At 36.1% G+C, this 22,172-nt stretch overlaps 1 protein-coding gene across 2 annotated transcripts in view; it reads right to left on the bottom strand.

Moving 5' to 3' along the window:
• The window catches only part of FAM135A (family with sequence similarity 135 member A), a 90,349-nt gene that overhangs the window by 32,548 nt on the left and 35,629 nt on the right, over positions 1 to 22,172 (bottom strand). For both annotated transcript variants that reach the window (XR_004549447.1, XM_034060450.1), the window contains exons 4-12: positions 17,182 to 17,261; positions 14,196 to 14,335; positions 14,009 to 14,079; positions 13,519 to 13,692; positions 9,973 to 10,099; positions 9,445 to 9,598; positions 6,897 to 6,974; positions 4,602 to 4,651; positions 2,761 to 2,916 (exon numbers count right to left, since the gene is read on the bottom strand). Coding sequence is in view for 1 of the 2 variants with exons in the window: in XM_034060450.1 (XP_033916341.1) it covers positions 2,761 to 2,916; positions 4,602 to 4,651; positions 6,897 to 6,974; positions 9,445 to 9,598; positions 9,973 to 10,099; positions 13,519 to 13,692; positions 14,009 to 14,079; positions 14,196 to 14,335; positions 17,182 to 17,261 (1,030 nt within the window). In the remaining variant the exon portion in view is untranslated. The remainder of the gene's footprint in view (positions 1 to 2,760; positions 2,917 to 4,601; positions 4,652 to 6,896; positions 6,975 to 9,444; positions 9,599 to 9,972; positions 10,100 to 13,518; positions 13,693 to 14,008; positions 14,080 to 14,195; positions 14,336 to 17,181; positions 17,262 to 22,172) is intronic.

Here is a 22,172-nt window from a genome sequence, read left to right as displayed (position 1 = left end):
AAGAAATTTAGCATCCAGTGGCAAACAATCAGAGTATTAGTTTCCAAAATAAAAAGGATTAGTTATAACAGTTTTGTATACTACCGAACACTTATCCTACAAAGGACAGATCCTCTCTCAAGAGGAGAATTAGTAGGTCACATCTCAAATCTCAACGACATTCAGTAACCAGAAAGCATGCATCATTTGATATGTGCAGATAATGCCTCTGGTGAAACACGATCATTGTAGGTTTCTAAAAAGAAGTTTGTACGAACCCTCAGAATGTAAATTCTCAAGAGATTATTAATACAAATTACAATTATGCTAAGCACTGCAAAACAGAATCCACAATCAACTACTGAGCACACAGAAAAGTCGAGGCTCAAATTTACCATCTCTTTTTAACCTAAAGGTTTACTGAAGTTTATGGATTGCTGGCTTCTGCTTTACTGCCATGTGGCAAGTCCAGTGGAGCTATGGTTTATTATATGAATTTTAATTACATATATTTGCAAAGTATTCACACAAGCTCTTCACATCTCAGAGAACAGAAAACAAGCATCACATTTGTCAAACAATTTTAGAAATTGTTTGCAAAATGAAGTACTATCACATTACTGGTTCTAAGTTGGCTCAGGTAAAATTTCCTTCCCAATGCCATATTATTCAGTTCTTAAAGAGTCAGCCTGGTTGCTCTTTGCTATCAGTCCCTAAATAAAAAGGTAATTGTAAGATTACCCAAGTCCTGCATCTCCTTTTCACTCTCTGATGTTTGGGGAGATAATGAAGTATCCAGTAACTGCAGAACTCAGAAAGAAATAGCAATCAGGCACTTCTTTCAAGAAGTAAACAAACTATTCAGTTATAAGGGAGATCACCCCTGAGCTCAACTTAGGAAAGTTTATTTATGCACAGTGACAGATAACAAATGAAGTGGGTGTAACAGAAACTTGAAAGGGGAAAAAACGCAGGCATGAAATTGAATTATAACTTTTTTTTTTTTTAATTTAAGAAAAAGGAAGCGAACTCTTATTTGAATTTTGTGCAAACTGAAAAGCATCACTGAAACACTTTGAACATGTGCAACATCCCAATTCACACAGTATAATCAACTATACTTTGATTTATACTCCCTAAAATAAAATACGTAAAAATAAAAAATAATTAAAAAATAAAACCAACTGTAGTAAAATTCAATAAATAAGGTATTTTAGAGCTAGAGAGAATTACTTTTATCACAGATTTTAAAAAGAACCACATTTAAGAAGCTAACCACTAGCTATACCTTTAAAAAAAAACCCCAACAACACTGGAGGAGCACAAATAAAAATATTAATACTTCTTTTGGTTATATTAAATAAATACTTGAGCAAACACTAAAATGTCAGCAGTTGAATGCAAGTGCAGCTTCCACCAGTTAAGTGAAAAGGTTCCAGAATTCACATGAAAAGCAAAGAAAGGTGAGCTTCATAGATAGCCAGTACAATGATTATGTTTTCTTCCGGTTAGCACGTCTAACAAAGAAGCCTTGTGCTGTTTCTGAAAGATTCCATTTATTCTCCAGAATAGGACATTTCCACAACCATTAAACAATGTGATTTATCAAGTCTGTATATAAGACCACAAAGGATCCTTCATACGTTTCCCTCCAGAACTACAAGATAAATGGTTTTGATGCAAGTGACAGAAATGCTGGTGAGGCAAATCAAATCTCTGAGACCTAAGACCTTAAGATAGACTTTGTTCTGGATAGAGACTATTATGAAGCACTGATAATGTCTATTTTTATTAATCAGACCTTCTAACAAGCTCTCTGTAAAAGGCTGTACAAGAAGCACCTTTGGATAATCTCGTAAAATCACCTATTCTATAATGTGACACAAAGGCACAGGTTGTGAAGTCAGACACCAAAGATGCCAGACAAGCCAAAGATCAAGCTGTGCGTCTGATGAGTAGGGGTGGTGGGTGTCATTGTTTATCTCTTTTTATTTTAATGAATTGTACTCTCTGAAAACTTTAGAATGTCAGGTTCCTTCAACTCCTTGCCCACAAAAGAATGGACAGAAAACAAATTCATTGGAAAGTAAGAGTAACTAGCTCATATCTGAACAATATTTCACCACTGGAATCAGCATTGCTGTGTTTCTGCATGTAAAAAGCCCACAGCAACTGTATATGTGTATACACAGATCAAGTGTGTGTGTAGGTACACACACACTATATGTATCTTTTTATACATATATACACATATTTACATGCCAGATAATTTCTAATAAGTCTTCTTTTTTAAAAATCCCACTTGAGAGACTTTTCAGAGCTTATGAGCACTATAAATTCTTAATTCAGAAGGAAAGTACGCTTTGTTTTATGATGGAAGCAGGCAGCCTAAACACAGTAGGGAAGTAAAATGTAGGATGGGAGACAGGCAAGGCATACCTCTTACAGAAAAATTCATCATTCTGCACAAATACATCTTACTCCACAGACTGCAATTTGCCTTCTGAATTGCATTTCTTACTCAAAAGGTGAATGAATTAGTTGGTTTGTAAACATAAATAATATATTTTATGCATTGTATTTCAAGAGTAAGTTCTAACAACATGATACACAAGCAACATACATAATACGACACCTGCCTTTATGATTCCAACTAACTTTCCCAAATAAAAATAGAAATATTAGAATCTAGAGTCTCATTTTGATATACATTTCCACAACAATGGGTCACAGTAAGAGTATGAATATCTCAGAGGTCTTAAAGATGCAGGCTATACTTACTCTTAAAGTGTGATGCTCTTGTGCTAGTAATACTGTGACCTCCTCTTGTAAGGTAATGACCTCCAGAAATTGCCCCCAGAGAGCCATCAGAAGTGAGCAAAGCTGAGCAAGATTCATATTTATAAGTTCTGCCAGTTCATCAGGATTTTCCATTTTCTGAAGTCAGGAAAAAAATATTTACATCACTAACAGATGAGACCATAATGTACTGACAAGAATCATAAAAAGGTTACTGTACCACAGTGAGAATTTCAATTTAAAATATAACTTCCAAATGAGAACTGCTTTGCCCAAATATCAGAATTGAATTAACCTATATTACAACACTAGTAGATTATTTTAAGTTGTGCTAAGTATTATTCAGTTGTCTTTTAGAATTAGGACTCTTGACCTTAAATTAATGCACAATTCAATTTATGACCACAGTAACTGAGTCACAACAGTTGCGTTTTCTAACATGCAGTGTGCATGACAGGAAAGGGAATCAGGAAACAGAAAATCTATACTCACTGTGTTAGTACAACTTTGATACAATAGTAAAAATTTAACAGACACATCTCCATTTCGGAATAGTCCTAACTCACAATAACATTTATATGGTAATATGCATCTACATACACTTTAAGCATAATCAGTGTTATAGTATAGGCTTCCTAGAAACAGATCACACCAAGACAAACTCAGTGTGAAACACTGAAACAATTTTTTCTTTATTAACAAGGTGTGTAATACTTTGCTATGGTCCCAGTCAATTGTAGCCTGTCAGGTTTATGTTCCCTGCGATTTTACACAATACCACTGTTTTTCAGAAGCTTACTGCTGGCATATAAGGCATTGAGGCAAAAGGTTTAAAAAGTAAAGACAGCAAAGACTGAACAGCTGGCAATATAAAGAGCAAATAGATAAATGACTGCAAACATTGAAATACCAACTTGGCAGATGACAGAGGAAATAAGAGGAATTTTTGATGACAACTGCACAAAAGAAGAGAACGGAGAAAAGGGAAACAATATGAACATACTTTAGCAAGCTAAGGGAGTAACAAAAGAATATACATGCAAAAAACCCTAATACAGAAAGTAAGATTATTAATTGGCCATAGAGAGCTAACTGCTGGCTTTGTCTGCAGATACTAATGATATCCTTTTCAAGACAGCATTACACTTCCCTTAAGTTATACTACCACTACAGCAGTGGAAATTAAGCCTAATGTACAACAGCCAGGCAGATGGTCCACTAGCTAGCAAAGCAGGGACAATCTTTCAAAACAGTTTTAAAACCTGTGGTTTAAACTTTGCTGTGACAAGGAAATTAGCTAGCTAGAACTAGTGCCAGTGAATAAGGAGAGAGCTGGGGAGAGTCTCCATTGGAACTGGAAACAGTTTTTCCTTGCAACTGGAGGAAAACAGAACAAGACAGCATCAGGACAAGTCCTTCCAGGTGAGGGGATCACTTGGAGAATCTGCTTTTGTAGAACTTACTACAACTGCTTGATCTTCTAACATTGTTATTTAATACCATCAAAACCAAAGAATTTGAATTCTAAATGTAGACAATTCAAAATGTTATTTTAATACAAGTAATCCACCTTTCTATAAGCTTCAGTTTCATGATATACGAAGGCTACCATGGCTACTACTGACACACCAAGCCACCAGATCAATAGTTAAGTTTCAGTCAGTTGAGCCATTTCTCTTTGAATTAGAAAAGGTTGAAGTAAGTGTTGGCAAAACCTATATAGAATGTAGTCACTGAAACAAACAGTTTACTTCCAAGTAGCACATGAAATGAGCATACTCTATACTTATTTCACTTAGTTAATACATGAAAAAACCCTGTACCTTTACTTCTTCACACAATTCTGTAAGACGAACTTCTACATCTATGTTTTCTGGAAAGATGAGAAGACATATCCGTGAAACATGTATTTTCCAATTTGCAGAGTAAAACAAATTATCCCACAAAATAATTTTAAAACAGGAAAATGAACCCATCAAATAAAACTCAAAGCTGCAATAAATGCCACAGTCAACTTTAAATCAAGTAAATTATAATTTCCCGTTAAAATAATTTTTTAGCAATTTCTGAGATTGAGGATAGAATTGATTAAAAAAAAGGGTTGCAATTGAGTATTACTCATGATCCCTTCTCAAGAACACCAATTTTTCATTCAAAATTATACCTGAAAATACTGTTATTTAGATGGTACAGTTTGCAGATTATGCACTGACAGCTGCTCAGCTATTCAGCAGCAATGTCATTGTTCACAACCAAGGTAATGCAATTCCTCATCTACCTCTGATTTTCCAGAGATACCTTATGCCAAAACCATTTTTCTACGGGTGTATTATTTGCCTGATTTGCAACCTACATTAATATTAATACAATTCTTTAATTGTTTGAGGAATCATGTTTTAGTCAAATATAACTGTTCATTAATTGACCTTTCTATCAACAGCTCAATGTTAAGAACAAATCAATCTTCCATGATATGGCAGCTTAAACTCAATGTGAACCTCAAATGACTTATATATAAAGAAAACAGATTTCTTCTTTCATGTAAGATGTTTTTCCTTGTTTATCATTCCTAGTCTAATTAAGGGAATCTAATTAAGCGAAAAATTTAGTCCTATGTTTTGATTTCCTTCTACACGAAGGGAACACTTTATAAACCCTAAAATTGTCTGCAACAGCTATTTATATTTAGATTCATTTTTGAAGGACAGTATTAAGGAAAAAACCCTACAATATTTCTTGAAAACATGCATGAACAAAGCATGCCTTGAAACCCACAACAACAAATCTAGGATACAGCTAATAAACACAGGTTTACAGAATGGCAACAGGGTGATTATTCAACTTGTCTTCCAATGATACCACCTAGATTTGGTAAGTATACGTTGATTTTCAACTAATTGCATCCATTACACTTAATTTGTTTGGCATTAAGTTTATATCTAATTCACAAAACTCAAAGTTCTGAGAAAATACACAAACTGCAGAAATGTATTAAGTACTCAGAAACAATTTTAGAACTGTTTTTGAAAGAAACTACCTACACCTGTGTTAGCTGAACAGTACATGATGACTGTTAGAACTTTTCTGAAAGATACGTATTTAGAACTATTCTGAAAATATACGAAAACAGTTTCATGTTTTTTTGTGTTTATGGCCACACAAATTTTAACATTAGTGAAAATATAATTTACTTTATGGTTTACATTAGTGAAAATAAATGTTTACTTATGAGACACAATACTGAGTACTTATCTTGTTCAAAGCCAATCCTCAGTGGCACTGTGACAAACCTTTAAAACTTAAGTCTAAAGTCATTGTGGAAAAATCCCAAACTATCGTGTTATATATATATAAAAAAATAGAGGCAATACAAGACAAAAGGAAATTAACCATAACATTCTATAGCAATAATGTTTATGAAGCTAATATCTGATGCAACACTGCTGGGTCTGCTACAAAACCAGTTTTATCTGTTTTTTAAAACAAAACCAAAATACAGTTATAAATGATTAAGCTTGTGACCTAATATGAGACTGTACTGCCATTTTATTCTTTTCCCCAAACAAGCTTCCTTGTGCTTAAAAACAGCACTGTCATCTTTTGTCCAGGCAAACACTGACACTCTCCAAAGGGAAAATTGGCAATTCAGATACAGACAAATTCATGTTAAACTTTGAAAATATTGTGTGTAGTGTTTGGAAGAATAAAGCCTTGAGATAATAGGAGCAACCTGAAAGATTTCTCAGGAAGGAAAGGTATTATTCTTTAATAATCTAAAAAATTTGAGTCTGTGATGAATTATGTAAAACTTTAATAATTAGCTATTTTATTTAAATGGTAACAATGGACTGACCTCTTTAATCATTTTTGTTTGGGACAACACTAAATCAAAAACCAGCAATAATTTCTCATTTTTATTATCTATATTCAGCCTCTATAGAAATAACCAGCTCAATTCTGCAGACTTCATCAGAGTTCAATGTAAGTTCACTCTGGCCAAATAGTGAAATAGTGCTCCTGTTTAGAAAAGAATGTAATATTTTATTATGAATAAGAATATAGTATTTTATAGTATTAATAAAAGCTGAGGGGTTATATCACCTGCTTTGAAAACATACCTAGGTAGGCGTCTCTCTGGGTTCGTGGATATTTTCTTCTGAGAAGGCGTTCATAAAGGACCTGCATGCTGGCCTTGGCTAGTTATAGGGATTGCACACACATGGCTAGTTACTACACTCCTTTTTTTTCATCTGAGATTTATTATTTGCCTTAAAGTTAGTAAAAAAGCTTATTGCTAGCCTAGCAATTAGTGCAGTTAGATCAGTACATGAAAGCATATAATTTTAGTGTAGTTTCTAGATTAGAATACTTGTGATATACATTGAGCTAGCATATTTTATTTCCTGAAACCAACAATACTTAAATGCTCAATTACACTTATGGAGTCCCACAGTTGTCTGCACATGCTTCTGCAAAATCACTGTATTGTGTTAAAATTATATAACAGAGCAACAGCAAAGCAAACAGAAGAAACAAAATTAAAGAGGTAATAATTTAATTTAAAACAAAAAGTGATTATTCTGGGATTTAAACAGGACTTGAAATTTTTTTTTCTGCAATATGCATTTAGACTTCAGACATAGATGTCCACTATAAAACAGTTTATTTACTTCAAAAATGAAAAGTAAATGCAAATGACAACTGTGTACTTTGTGAAGTCCAAATAGCTTCAGTTTCTTTGCAGCCATCACAGAAACACAGCTTTTACATTTTAATTTTGATGAATTTTAGAAAAATTAGCATTAATGGTAGGCGTTAGTTATTTTTCATGAGCAAAAGTAGCTTAATTAATATTTACATTATTAGTCCTTTTTGTTCTATCAATTGCCCCAATCAATGTATATAAAAATTAACCGAAATAAATAAAACAGATTTACAAATAAGAAAACAAAGTAGTTATAGCAGAGACTTAAAAAGAAATAAAAATTCCACAAGAAACAAACCATCAGCAAAATGTGTACAATGAATGTTAAATGTCAGTAGTAATTTTCTCCTCATGTATTTATTTTGAGCATTGCTGTTCAAGCTTACATTTCTAAAGGTAAGCTAAATTACCCACAGAAATGACAAAAGGTCTGACTCAAGTTCACTGAAGTGTACAAAAATGTTTTCGGTGACTTCAGTGAGGTTTGAAAGATACAATCCAACTATGAAACTCAACGGCTGGCTGTTTTCTGTTACAGATATATTTTGTAGGCACATTTTAGGGCAATTGAAGGTCCTATCTGAAACACCGAAGTATCAAGATTCAGTGCATGCCTAGCCTTTACAACAGTGCCACTAGACTCTATTTGGGAAAAAGTACATTTTATCCTTAAAAGGAAGACTAAGAGTTGAGTCACTCCTTTAACAGGGTACTCCCCTCCATATCAAGATTAAGATAACTGACACAGAAATACTTTTTGCACTGTAACTGTAGCAATATTTTTGCTTCTAGAAGGAAAAAGCCTCAGCTTTTGGTATTTTTATATGCTCAGATTTGTAATGCACTCCCTCCCTCCCTCATTTTTTTTGTAATAGCTTTGTGTTTTGTAATATACAAGTGAAACATTTTTTTGTTTGACTCACCAACTGACCACATCACATTTTTCAAATAGCTTTCATATCTCAGTTTCCAACATTATTGCTTCATAATGCTTAGTTTTGACATTGGTAAAATTAACCAATACCAAAAAAAACAACAACCCTATTCAATAAATGCTGTCTGAAATCAATATAAAGTCTAAAAGATCTAGTTTTCAGATTTAAATAGAATTTTACATGACTAAAAATAAGTAATGTTGAGGAGAAAGTCTAAATCATCCTTTATAATGCTTATGTTTTTTAATTTTTGACTTCCACTTCTCTCCTAGTTCACAAGTTGAGGCTAAGCTTTCTAATATACCTGCATTCTATAGAAAAGTAAAGTACATCTCTATACATTTAATGTAGCGATTTTACAGTTACTTCTAAGAAATGTAGTTATTGGAAGTCTTATTTGCCACAGAACTTAAGTTTCTTTCTATGAGACTGCCCTGTAAGAGTTTAACTTTTAACTTTACTGAAGAAATAGCTTCTCTGAAACTGTATTTTAACTGCTCAATTTTATAGAAACAGTTCTTGTCTATCCAAATATTTTCCTAATTCTTAGAGAACTAAGGCGGCCTAAAAGTTACACTAAGAACTGAACCAGCAGCAATTTTTTCTTGTAGGTCTTTATTAAGGTAAGTTTCTATTATAATATTCTTCTCAAACCAAATCTTACAGAGTTTCAATTTTTATACAAATATACAATGTTTCCGTATAAAAACCAAACAAGTGCAGCATGCTACTCAGATTAAAAATTTCTCTTTCTCACCAGTAACCACAGTGGTTTGAAGTAACAGTGTAAATTGAGACCAACAAGAAAATATTTGCATAAATCAGGTTGTTATCTCCCCATTTTATTAGTAATCTTGACAGTACTTGCTTCTTTTTTAAAAAAAAAGTTATTAATTCCAGCTCAGCTCGAGCAAAAAAGATTTTAGATCTACAAGATGTATGAAATCAATGCCAGTTTAATCTAGAAGAGTAGTATTTTTAATAAACATTGACAGAAAGTGATGCATTTTATTACGTTCTACATACCCAGTTCAATGCGGTGAGAAGAGGGGAGCTCCTTTGTTATCATAACGAAATAGCTATGTAATCCTTTGAAAGCAAGCAGCAAACTGGCACAAAGCGTGTAGTGGAAATTATAAGCATGGCTGAGAAAAGACTCTGAAACAACAAAACTGCAACCCTAAAAAAAATGAAAGAAGATAGATAAGGCTCATATTAATTTTGTGTAATACATGAAGTGTTAACAGAATAACTAAAGAAACAGATAAGCAAATTGCCTCTTTTCACAAACCTCATCCATATTTTTGTGATTTTCAGTGTACTGCAACACATTAAAGAATAGGTTAAACACTTAATATGGTAAGCTGTCCATCTGCGCGTTTCTGAAGCATGTAATATAGGCTTTTGGAATATTTTTTGTCATTTCCCATATCAAATGGCAAACCAGAGTAACTCCAAGAAAGTTCATTCTTTATCAAGTAATATTTCTGCAGAATAGAAAATTCACACTGCCCAACAACATACAGAGAAAATCTTAAACTGATATACTCTTACATCTGCTGATAGCTGTTTTGTGTAGTTATTGCCAAAGACCACACTTTCAAGAGAAGGAATCACAGAGTCCCTGTTTTGTGCTGGTGCATTCCTGTTCAACCATGTATTCTTCACTGGGCGAGGAAAACTGCAAAACAACACAAATGAACCAATAATTTCAACATACTATATGTCACAAAACTATCATACTTAAACATATTCTTTACTTTTCCTGAAAGGTAGTATTAACAAGGACCCTCAGTATGATCCTGGAAGTTCCTAGCATGGTTGGCTGCCCTTTTAAAAGTCCTCAGGATGGCGCAGATACCTCAATTAAGTTTCTGTTGCTTGCACTACAGCAGCAGCACTTCTGAAGCAATTTTCTTCAAAGCAAGTCTCCAGCTAGTTGGAGAAATGTAAGAAATTATTACCCTCAACTGTTCTGTTGCCACCTCTCACCATGACGGCCAGCAGACTTTGTGCCAGGAGACTCTGTGCCAGTTCTTCCTCATCATTTCCAATGCAAACTTCATCTAATTGAAATGATAAAATTGAAGCAGTAGCAAGCAGCTGGAAAGCTGTCACACAAACTACCACTGCTGTTTTCCTACAGGATATCTGATCTTTGCCTACTGAGGAGAAGAACCCATCCTGAGCCCTGGGAGAACAGAGCCTCCTGCAACTCTAGCCTTGCAAGAACAAAGAACTAGGAAAAATGAGTGAAAGATGAATGAACGCAGAAAAGCGCAGACTTTTAGATAATAGGCAGAAAGAGATAAGCAATGACAGCTTAATAAAAATAGTAGATTGGACAGGACTCCGGGGCTGTAACCAAATGGAATTATCTCCTCTTTTTCAAGGAAAGTGTAATACTGGTTGTTCCCGAGACAACGTGAATGTGGATGCTACACTGAAAAAGAAAATACTCAAAAAATGAACCCCTATAAAAGGAAAGGTGCCAGTAATGTGTGACCCAAACAGAAGAGCAAACTGTCATCCCAGGAAAGCACAAAGGATGAAAGGGAGTGAAGTCTGCTACATTCAGGTTTTTCAGAAAGAATTGTGGGATTGAGTGCGCCCTCAGCAAGTTTGCTGACAACACCAATCTGTGTGATTCGTTTGATACGCTGGAAGGAAGGAATGCCATCCAGAGGGATCTTGACATGCTTGTATGGTAGGCTGATGCTAACCTTACGAAGTTTAACTGTGACAAGTGCAAGGTCCTACACCTGGCTTGCGGCAATCCCAAGCACAGCTACAGGTTGGGCAAAGAAAAGATTGAGAGCAGCCCTGCAGAGAAGGACTTGGGGGTGTTTGTCGATGAGAAAATGAACATGAGCCAGCATCAGTGTGAGCTCGCAGCCCAGAAAGCCAACCGTATCCTGGGCTGCATCAAAAAAAGCGTGACCAGCAGGCTGAAGGAGGTCCTCTTCCTGCTCTGAGGTCCTCCGATCCTGCCCCTGTACTCTGCTCACGTGAGACCTCACCTGCAGTGTTGTGTGCAGTTCTGGTGTCCTCAACATAAAAAGGACATGGAACTGCTAGAACAAGTCCAGAGGAGGGCCACGAGGATGATCAGGGGATTGGAGCACCTCCCATATGAAGACAGGCTGAGAAAGTTGGGGCTGTTCAGCCTGAAGAGAAGGCTGTGTGGAGACCTCATAGCAGCCTTCCAGTATCTGAAGGGGGGGCTATAGGGATGCTGGGGATGGACTATTCATTTGGGACTGTAGTGACAGGACAAGGGGTAATGGGTTAAAACTTAAACAGCAGAGGTTTAGATTGGATACAAGGAAGAAGTTCTTTACTGTAAGGGTGGTGAGGCACTGGAATGGCTTGCCCAAAGAAGCTGTGAATGCTCCATCCCTGGCAGTGTTCAAGGCTAGGTTGGATGAAGCCTTGGGTGACATGGTTTAGTGTGAGGTGTCCCTGCCCATGGCAGGGGGGTTGGAACTGGATGATCTTAAGGTCCTTTCCAACCCTAACTATTCTATGATTCTATACTCCATAAAGTAAGCTGGATATGGGGTAGCCCAGCTGAAATAAAACACTAAATTTGAAGGTTTCTTTCTCTTCCCCTCCAGACAGATCTTAAGGACAACTCAGATCCTTAATAATTTTGTGGCCAGCAGTAACATTCTGCTCTAAAGATAACAGAAGCATCATGGAAGTTGCTGCTTTGTTTCATTATCTCCTTACACAAGCTGCATCAAGTTCAGGTTTAAAATTAAATGGTGTAATTGTACCATAACTTGAAAAGCCAGAAACAGAGGAGAAAAATGTATGAAAATGCTTTGATTTTCTGCAACCTTTTAAACACCAGGAGGGACAAATACATTTCTGACTGCGAATCAGTAACGAAATCTAGTTTTTGCTTTCTAACAATGGAAGTTCAACTCTACAGCTATGGGATAAATACAAGTAAAATGTCTGAATTTTACCTGTGGTACAGTGTGAAAATTTTTACTTTACACACATGCTGCTACTTTAAGTGCATTATTTTATCAGATGACATCTTCAGCAACAATACTAGCTTAAGATAATTCCCACCTCCTCATTAACTGCTCCTCTCCCAAACAATGCCACAACATCCCTTCAGATGTGCTGCTTCAGTTCTTATATAACTGTTCCTAAACCCCATTACCACAACAATCCAACTTGGAGGGGGAAAAAAAGTCAAAAAAGAAAAAATTCCAGTTGCATCCCCCAAACTAGCACAGTCCTACTGCACAGGCCAGCTGTCTAACACACATGAAGACACAGATTTCCATGATGCAAAGACAGGGACAAGGAGCAGGAATACTTTAAGCTAAAAGTTTGGATATTTACGGCATATCCAGAATTTGAATAGGAAGAAATCTGAGGGGAGTAACATGTACTATTTGAAGGCTGTGAAAGAAGACAAAGATAGATATGCTAAAGAAAAAGCTGTTTCAAGAACATTTCCTATGTGTGGCTGACTGCATGGCCCTTTTTCACACTTACTTTTGAGACAGAGAAGTGAAGTAAACAAAGATTGCAAAGGGTGACACAAGTCAATGAAATAAACAGGCTTCAGTGAAAATTAGGCAAAAGCTTTTTTAAAACGAAAATTAAATTCTTCCATTTCCTTTAGGAAACAGTAAAGGCAGCATTTGGAAACATAGTTGCCATTACAATAATAACTGAAAACTGTGAACACGGCTAACAGAAACCACCCTATTTGTATTAAATGGCACCTATTTCAGTCACTAATGAGAGAGAGCAGCATATCTTCCTGCTTGAGAAAATGTTAACTATTTATACCTACAAATATACATGTAGAAATATATATACTTACACATTCCTCCTCTTCCCTGGTCTTGGATATCTCTCTTCTGCACTATATACTCTAAATTCTAACAAAAGCAAACTCAAAATCTGTTCCATGAAAACAGTAAGTTTTTCATCTGTCTGGGCTCTGAACTCCAAAATCATAATTAATAAAAATGTATTTGCCATGAATTTAACTCCTTAAGTATTCTAATTCTGTAACATTTCTATTTGGACATTCAATAATTTATCTGCATTTTATTAATAAGAGATTACCTTATCAATGGCTGATGCAGGGCAACCAAAGAAGCATGGACTATAACCGATATGACAGAAAGGTGGAAGTAATCAAACATAACATTGATGTAATGATGAAGGCCCCGGTGTAAGTTAAAGTGCAACTTTAAAGTTCGGCTACTAATTGGCTGTAGTGTGCTCAGGTCATCTGGTCTAAAGAGAAATTCGAACAGAACAACATACAATCAGAACGATCATATTTAAAGAGCAAGTCCTTAATATCTGATGCAGACAGCAATTCAGCACAGGTCTATACTTTGGGATGCAATGATATCATGCCCAGGAAAAGCAAATTACAATCAAAGAGACATACCCATCATGAAATCTTAATAGACTTCAGCACTGGGTTTCTTTTTTACCCTCATATATGTCTAATATGAACATACTATATCTACATGTAAGGCAGAGTTAATCAGTTTAACAAGTTAACATATATTGATTTAATAAAATCTTCTATGTTTAAACTTACGAATAGTCTGTATCTGTGAAGTGCAGATCTAATGTTAGTAGAAAATTCATCTCATTAAGAGACTCCTCAATCTAGAAAGAAATTGTAGAAGCATGAAATGTTTTCAGATGCCTTATTTATACTAGTCCAAACTGTACATAACAAAGACTTAATGAGCTGAATATAGTAAAGTTGAACAGCAGATTACCTTCCTCTCATCTAACAGCATTTTTACTTTGAAAATCATCACATCATTCACAGAAACTTCCTCATTTTTGTAAAGAATCTGAAATGTTTTACTGCAAACTATATTGTCATGGACTGAAGCAGGAAAGGCAAGATCTGTGCCTGAAAAGAAGAGAAACAAGTTTTAATATTAATTGGCCTAGAATCTGGAAACCCAGAGAGGCAAATAAGTTGAAATATCATTCCTACCAGTTTCATGACTACTGTTTAACACCAACAATATCAGCATTTTCCATCTTAGTCAGCTACTGCTGGAGTTTGAAGGAGTGCAGTTTGTTTCAAACACTGTATTGATATTTTTAACATAATTTGATTTTAATATAAGTTCTGAAGAATTTCTTCTTTACTCCAAGTTGGAGTAAAACACCAAAAATTGTAATAAAAATCTTGAAATCTGTCTTGTTTCATCCAGTATTTATGTTGATTTTGAAAAGTTTAACCTTGCTGAGAACTCTTCATTACCTACAGATGAGGCAGAGAGGTTAAATGACATATAGCACTCCACTGAATTAATGAAGAACAAAGGTGGCTTGTTTTTTCCTTCCAGATCTTTGGATACTACTCTAGCCAGACCAGTTCTTTAACATTTCTCAATTTGACACTTCTGCTTTCAGTCCAGTGGCTGCTCATCACAAAGAGTTCACAAAAGTGTGATAAATTGTTAGGGAATCTTTTGCCAAGAAAAGGTTAAAAGACTTGTAGAAGAAATGAGAAAGGGAATGGTTTAAAACAGTTACTGAGGAAGTACTTAGCTTAATAGCAAGGGGTTATCAGACAGGAAATATCATGATGGGCACTATTCCTTTGAAATAACACATAAAGGGGATAGAACAGAAGTAAGAGAAATACTGACCCATTATTATTACTCATCTACAAGCAGGCTCATTAACATCAACCTCTTACAGGACCCAAAGTCTTAGAAATTGTGTAAATGCAAAATATTTGGATCTTTTCTGTTTTTTTTTAAGGTTTTGTGTTTTGTTGTTTGTTTTTTTTTGGGGGGGGGGTGTAGAATCGATTCTTGTGATTCTACTTAATAAATTATTTCAAAGGAATCCACAAAAGGAAATAAAAATCTGCAAAGTTTGTCCTTTACAGATTTGGGACCTAGAGGTCTTTGATATAAAATCACTACACCTGGCAAACATTCCCACCCTATAATTAATCTTTATAATATCTTAGTTCAACCTCCCTTCAGAAACTAGAAACAAGTAAAATACAGGGTTTTGCTTAAGTACTTCTACACATATCATCAATTTAGGTGTTCTGGACAAAATGCTTGCAAAGTCTTAATCACTAAAGTGTAATTCCCTTATATATAATGCCACTTTTAGCTTGTATCCATCCATGTAATCTGTTACAGGTGAAGGGCAGAGCAGGTATGGTTTCACATGACACCTAATCTGATATAGATGCAGAGCATCAGCAGAAGGGATCAGCCACTCCAGTCTGATACAAAAGAAGTAATGGAGACATGTGGCTCAGGTCCCACTTCCTATGTAGCATCCAACTCTGAATTACAGCCCTCAGTTCTGCTGACTTCAGTGTAATGTGAAACAGCACCCTCAGAAGTGAGAGAGGAGTTAAAGAGGAAACGCTGACACCAGGAATAGGCTCAGCCACATCTGTGTGGGGAGCAAGGTCTCACAAATGTGAACAAGGCTGAGCTACTTTTTGAAGTCAGCTATGCACAGAGCTGTATGAAGGTAAGGAATGGGCAGGCAGAGTCATGGCCTGATTTAGTTTTTGGCAGCACTGCTGACCTAAACTCACATCAAACTGCTGTCTTGAAGTTTACACCCTTTATGCCGAGTAACAGACAGAAAGGCTAACACATGCCACTATCTACTAACAAGACTGAAGCTTTCTGAAGAAAAAAACAAACCAAAACCAAAACCCCAAAAAACAAGCGTGAAGTCCATTCTAAAATATACCATGAAATATTAAACGTATCATTAAGTGTCATTATTTAAAAAAAAAAACAAACGTGTTTTACTAAAGGATCAGTTTAACAGAGCTAGATTCCCTAACCACACTAAACTTTGGTTTTGGAGCAATCTTGGTTCATAAGAATTATTTATTTCACAAAAATCCAAGAAATATTCGGGAAGCTTGACTAGAACTCCTATCTACCTTGGCGCTCTACTCAGAGTTACTTTCAAAACAGCCTCCAAAATTCGTATTTCAGTAATCTCTTACCACATTTTCTCAGACTGCAGTAGGTTTTTCTTCCTTGAAATTCTGAGAATTTTGCCTAACATTTGATAACTCAGTTTGGGTTTTTTTGCAGCATGCTGAGGTGTGGGCTTCACAGAATTAGGAGAGCACCAACAGGTTCCTCTGGGCTCAGTTTGCCGGGACAAAAAAAGCAAAAGTGAGTGCCAGGTTAAAAAAAGAAAACAGAAGAGGGAGCGGGTAATTCTGTTCAGGAGGTTAAATCAAATTTCAGCTTTGCCACCAGACACCAACAGAGCAAGTCTCAAAACAGCAACAATGGATCCTTTCAAAGTCTTCTTTTCAGAAAGAATGGGCTTAGACACCTGCATAAGAGTCTGTATCTGAAGGTCTCCATTACTCTGAGGTATCTACTTAAATGAGATCTGCCCTTCATTGTCTCAGCCTGAAACAAGGAAAAGGCTGAGCAGATCAGTGTGAATCACAAGACACTAATATAAAGGAATTACCATGTTCTGCTACCAGCAAAGAGAATCAACAGAGGAAAAACAGTAATACAAATTCTGTACTGTACATTTAAGTCTCACTGTTAAGCACAGGCTAGCTCTTTAGCAGGACAATGTAAAACAATTTATCTTTTTACTATGTTAATTAAAAAAACCCAAAACCAAACCATATTTGTATTAGTTACCACAGTGTAAGACAAAAAGCACACTCTCTTAATTAGCAAGGCAATTTAAGGCACATCATTTACTAAAAGACTTTGCACTTACCAGTTGCATGTAACAAGCTAGCTTCTAATCTGTGTGGAATTCTTGGAGGAATTTTCATAGATGCACGAATCTGGTAAAAACTAAAGCAAAAGACACTGATTTGTAACACATGTGGCACAGATATCTCATTAACCACATACACATACACAGAATGACAAAGGTAGGATTGGGGAGTGCAAAGAAAGAACAAGGCAAGGAAGTCTACAACACTTAAAACTGTCTTATTTTGACTCTTCATCCTTTTTGTTGACCATTAACCAGAGTGGCAGTCAAACATATGAATAAAAGAAGGAAGCCTCCACAGAGGGTTAGTCTGTCCACTTCCCACATTGTTGGAGCAAATAACTTATGAGACACATGGTAAACTACACTGAAGAACTGATATGAATGAAAAATCAGGACTGTCAGTTACAACACAACAATCTCAGAAGGATCTGTCACACAGCACATCTACAGGGCTGCTGAAGAACCCCCATTTACCCCTCCAGAATCCACACAACACACACCACTTACCAGACACTCTACATTGCTTGTGACCACTGGGTACTAAAAAGTGCATATAAAGGGTAACACTATGCAAAATGTGATGATACTTGCTACCAAAGGCAGGAACTACAAACTTAAAGCCTAAGATTAAAAAACAAACACAAAAGTATTTTGGGTCTCTGCCCCCATCTTTAAACAGTTTCCAATCTTATTCAGCTCCATACTGTTTCCAACTTTGATTTTCATCTATGAAAACCCTAATTGCTCCCCATATTGATTTTATGGTAGTCTTTACATAACACAAGCACCCATAAATACATTTAGAGGACACATTCCATCCATCTCATTCCCTTTCGGATCATTTGTTTTTGTTTGAAGGGGTTAGCTTTAGCTCCTCAGTGAGCTGAAGTGACCTACCACACACTCCACAAACACATCAATGAAAGGGAAGAAGCAACAACATTCACAAGTAGAGAGCAGGAAGACTAAAACACCTTTTTAGGCAAACACACGGTCCTAAGTGAACGGACCAGGTGAATGCAATACAGAGTGGTAAGTGCCCTCATGAGTATGTGTACACCCACACACAGTCTTACAGTTCATCATCATTGCCATTATCCAAATGTAAACCACTCTAATCCATACTGGTTTTCTGATTTTGACTTCTAACACATCAACTAAAGCTGACCATCCAGAACTTTGCTAGCAACTGATGCAACTGTGTACTAGCCTAACAATCAATCAGTAAAAAAATTCTTAATCTAATCCTTCCACAAAATTAAGAAGCCAACTTTAGTCTGGTCAGAACTATGTATCAAAGAATGTTTTATATTAGAAGATACTTAATGAACCAGTGAACTTAATGAACTATATTGCTAGAGGCAAGAGATGACAGCAAAATTATTCCTACCCTTTCAGATATCAAATAAAACAACCTGTTGTTAACCAGCAATGAAGTATTTTGTTTTTATAAACCCACATGTCAGACACAATTCCGTATCACTTAACTGATTCATAAACAGTAAATGAATTATTTTTATTGGATTAAAAAACAAAACAAACAAAATAATGAGCTTTCACTGTCATCTTCTCTAAAAGGAACTGGGGAGATTAAGAGAGTCCTCTCAACTACGAACCCATGAGGATGCAACCAAGTACACTGATGTACTCCTTTTCTCTGGATCAGATGTAACATTCATCCTTCAGTTAGTTACTCTTTTCACCTTTACTGTAGTAATATGATACATGGAACATTGTAACATGTAATAGCCTCAGCACTGAGATACTTTCCACCAACCCCAACTTCACAGTGGCATTTCTGCATCAACAGTAAACATTTATCAAGAGCATGACACCCTACCATTATAACCTGCATCCTCCCATGATGCAAATGCCTGTCATGGCAGAGCATACTGCTTGTTACATCAGGTATTATGAATGCAAAATCATTGGTATAGTTTATATAAAATATTATGCCTCAGTAGTTTAGAGACATGTCAGATATTTTACTTCATTTTCCCCTAACCTACCAAACTTTGTCTTCAAAATATCCAGCACCTGCATCATTCTCAGTTCTTGCTTAGAACCACATGACAGCTCTGCAGAGCAAAAATTTAACTAATGCTTAACAACTTTAACATTTGCAGATAGATTAATGAATTAGGACTGTAACAAGGTAAAATGAAAGGCAAAATAAAACCTGAGGACCTAACAGAAAAGAAGTGCAATGTGATATTCCAGTACTTAATGCAGTAAGACTCATCTGCCCTAAAGATTTTATTAAGTGACTGTTTACTATCTGGGCCTCAAAGAAAGCAATCAACAGAATTGTTTGTGCTTAGAATGTGGTTTGTGAAATCAGAAGGCTGTTAGGACATCCTTCTTTTCCTATTATTACTTGCTAGCAATTAATCAACAGCACACTATTCTACTCTTTATCCAGTAAACCCTTTACCTGCCTGACCTATTTTAATGTGGGTTAATGGGGAAATAAAGGTATATTGTTTGCTTGTTTGAGACAGGTGCTTTGACTTTCAGCAGATTTACACTTTAAGTAGTTTATAACAAAACATTCACCTGTTAACCTCAGTAATCTCCCTCACAGTTCAGCTCAGGGCAAATATGTAAACATTAATTTAAAATCTTGTGCCAGATTTCTGAAACAATCATTTAACTGCATTAAGACATTTAAATGAACAACCAACCTCCTACAAAGTCTTTCATCAAATTATTTACTGTCACTCATCTTTAAATGCCATATATATCTTGAGGATCTATCTGCAAATTAAGAGCTATGATACAGAAACAGGGTAGTTTATTCACAAAGGAATTACATTAGTAATACATAAAATAAGGGAATGCTTTCTGAAGTTAAGACGACAGCAATTTTTTTTTCTCTTGCCCCCAGGCCCTGCCTTCTTCATCTTCCTTCAATCTCTGGTTCAACTCAATCAACTGGTGTTGCAATGCTTCTTTTTCTATTCAAAAAACAAACTGAAACCAAACAAAAGCCACCAGCAAGCCCCCAGAACCCCAAGTCACCTTCACTTACCTCCCAGCTGTACCATAAACACTCTTTAGTTCTCGTATACACAACTGACCTCTAAACTTGATCTACTGTATTGTACTTGCTTGGGACTCTACATAACAAATCACTACTGAGAACTTGCTACTCACCTATCACATTCACCTGCCCCAAATATCCTTAAAATACTCCATAAGTAAGATCTAAATACAATCAACTCTCCATTACCCTATATAATGAGAGAATGAAGGTATCCTGGGTAGTGGAAAATCCCAGACAGTAACAATGCTACAGAACACACCTGCAGTGGTACAACAGATGTACCCAAATAGCTAAAGCAGCTTGGGTCTACCAACACTTTCAAGTCCCAGCCCACTGTCTCCCAAGAAGTAGCATACACAGACCTAACCAGGCAGTTGCAGGCTGAGTATCACAACTTTTTAGAGGGTGTTAACAGTTTGGGTCTATTGATGTGTATACAATAAAATGCCTTCCTGAAGGCCACAGGAATGAAGAACATGGTAAAACCACCTCAGTGGCACAGCCTGTGCTAAAGCACAGTCATTAAGATTCACATGCCCAACCTTGCTACAGCACATGCTGTCTTACATACACCTGTGCGTCCCAGGAACGTGACAGAATAATACCAAACTGACCCTGCAACAATGTGGTCCTTCCCAAGTCCTGACTCTGATGTCAACCTAAAAAACGTCTTGCTAATAACAGAGACAGGGGCTCTATGTTCACTTCAAGTTTTATATAAATTGTTTTCCAGAGCAGAAATATTAAGACAGGAAATAGATGAAGCTTTGCAGTTGGCACTAAGATTCCAGAAGAGGGCTGGGGTTTAAAGCTCACACTAGTAGTGATTTTTTGTGCAGATTTTTGAAGTACAAATAAATAAAAATCTGTATTACCTGTCCCTCAATCTCTCTTTTGACTGCATTAAATGGGGAAAACACCATTTTCAGATTATCAAGGCTCGCAACTTTCAGACAACAAAGAAGCTAGGAATATTTTGGCAAAGATGCTTTAAAGCTACCTGTTTTGAAGAAAATAAATAACAGTATTCAGAAGGTGGTATACTGTAAAAACACACATTAATCATGCATGGAAACAGCAGCATTCATCAGTGTAAGAACCTTTTGTTATCTTTTCCTACACTAGCTGAAGCAGGATACCTAAGTACTTCACTAAACAGAATAAGCCAAAAGAAATATCACCAAGAACCAATTTAAATATATTATGAAAAATGCACTAAAAATGCAACAGAAGGAAGAATGTGACATACAGTAGTTATTTAATTACCCTGATAAGAGTATGCTGTGTTGTTTACAATCACCACCTAATAATTCCTCAGGATGCATTTGGATCATATTTGATGATACAACTACAGCTCCGCATTTTAAAAGCCTTGGCTACAACAGCAGCTAATGAAGTGCAGTCTTACTGTGAGTCACTGCAGTACCGGCAGTGCAAGGAACAGCTTTGGGATGAACAGCAGACTGACAGCAGAATGAAGGTCTGACATCACACAAAGAAAAGCTTCCAAGTGAGTCTTTAACACCGTTTTGTCTAGACAATGAGCAGGTTGCAACTGCCTGACCTTCATGTTGCTAAGGTAAGAATGATTTGAAGGACAGTCTCCCAAGAAAGACTGAGTAAACTGAGACTTGAAACAGTCTCAAGGATACTTATGCACTGGAACAGGCTGTCCAGATAAGCTGTTCCAGATAAGCTGTGGAATCTTCACCCATGAAAAACTTCAAGACCTGAGCGGACAGAGCTTCAAGCAACATGGTTTGGACTGAGCGCTCACCCTTTTTTCAGCATGAAGGAAGACTATATGACATGCTGCTATCCCTTCCACCATGAATCAAGCAGTCTATGATCTCAGAGGTTAAAGGAAACCTATAAAACAGGGCTCACCAATTTTCAACATGATTAACAGCAAGAAGTGTGTAAGGTTGGGAGCTGGTAC

Source organism: Melopsittacus undulatus, chromosome 3 (genome assembly GCF_012275295.1).
Source record: "Melopsittacus undulatus isolate bMelUnd1 chromosome 3, bMelUnd1.mat.Z, whole genome shotgun sequence".
Lineage (NCBI taxonomy): Eukaryota > Metazoa > Chordata > Aves > Psittaciformes > Psittaculidae > Melopsittacus > Melopsittacus undulatus.
Note: the sequence above shows the minus strand (reverse complement) of the source record. Positions and strands in the feature narration are given on the sequence as shown.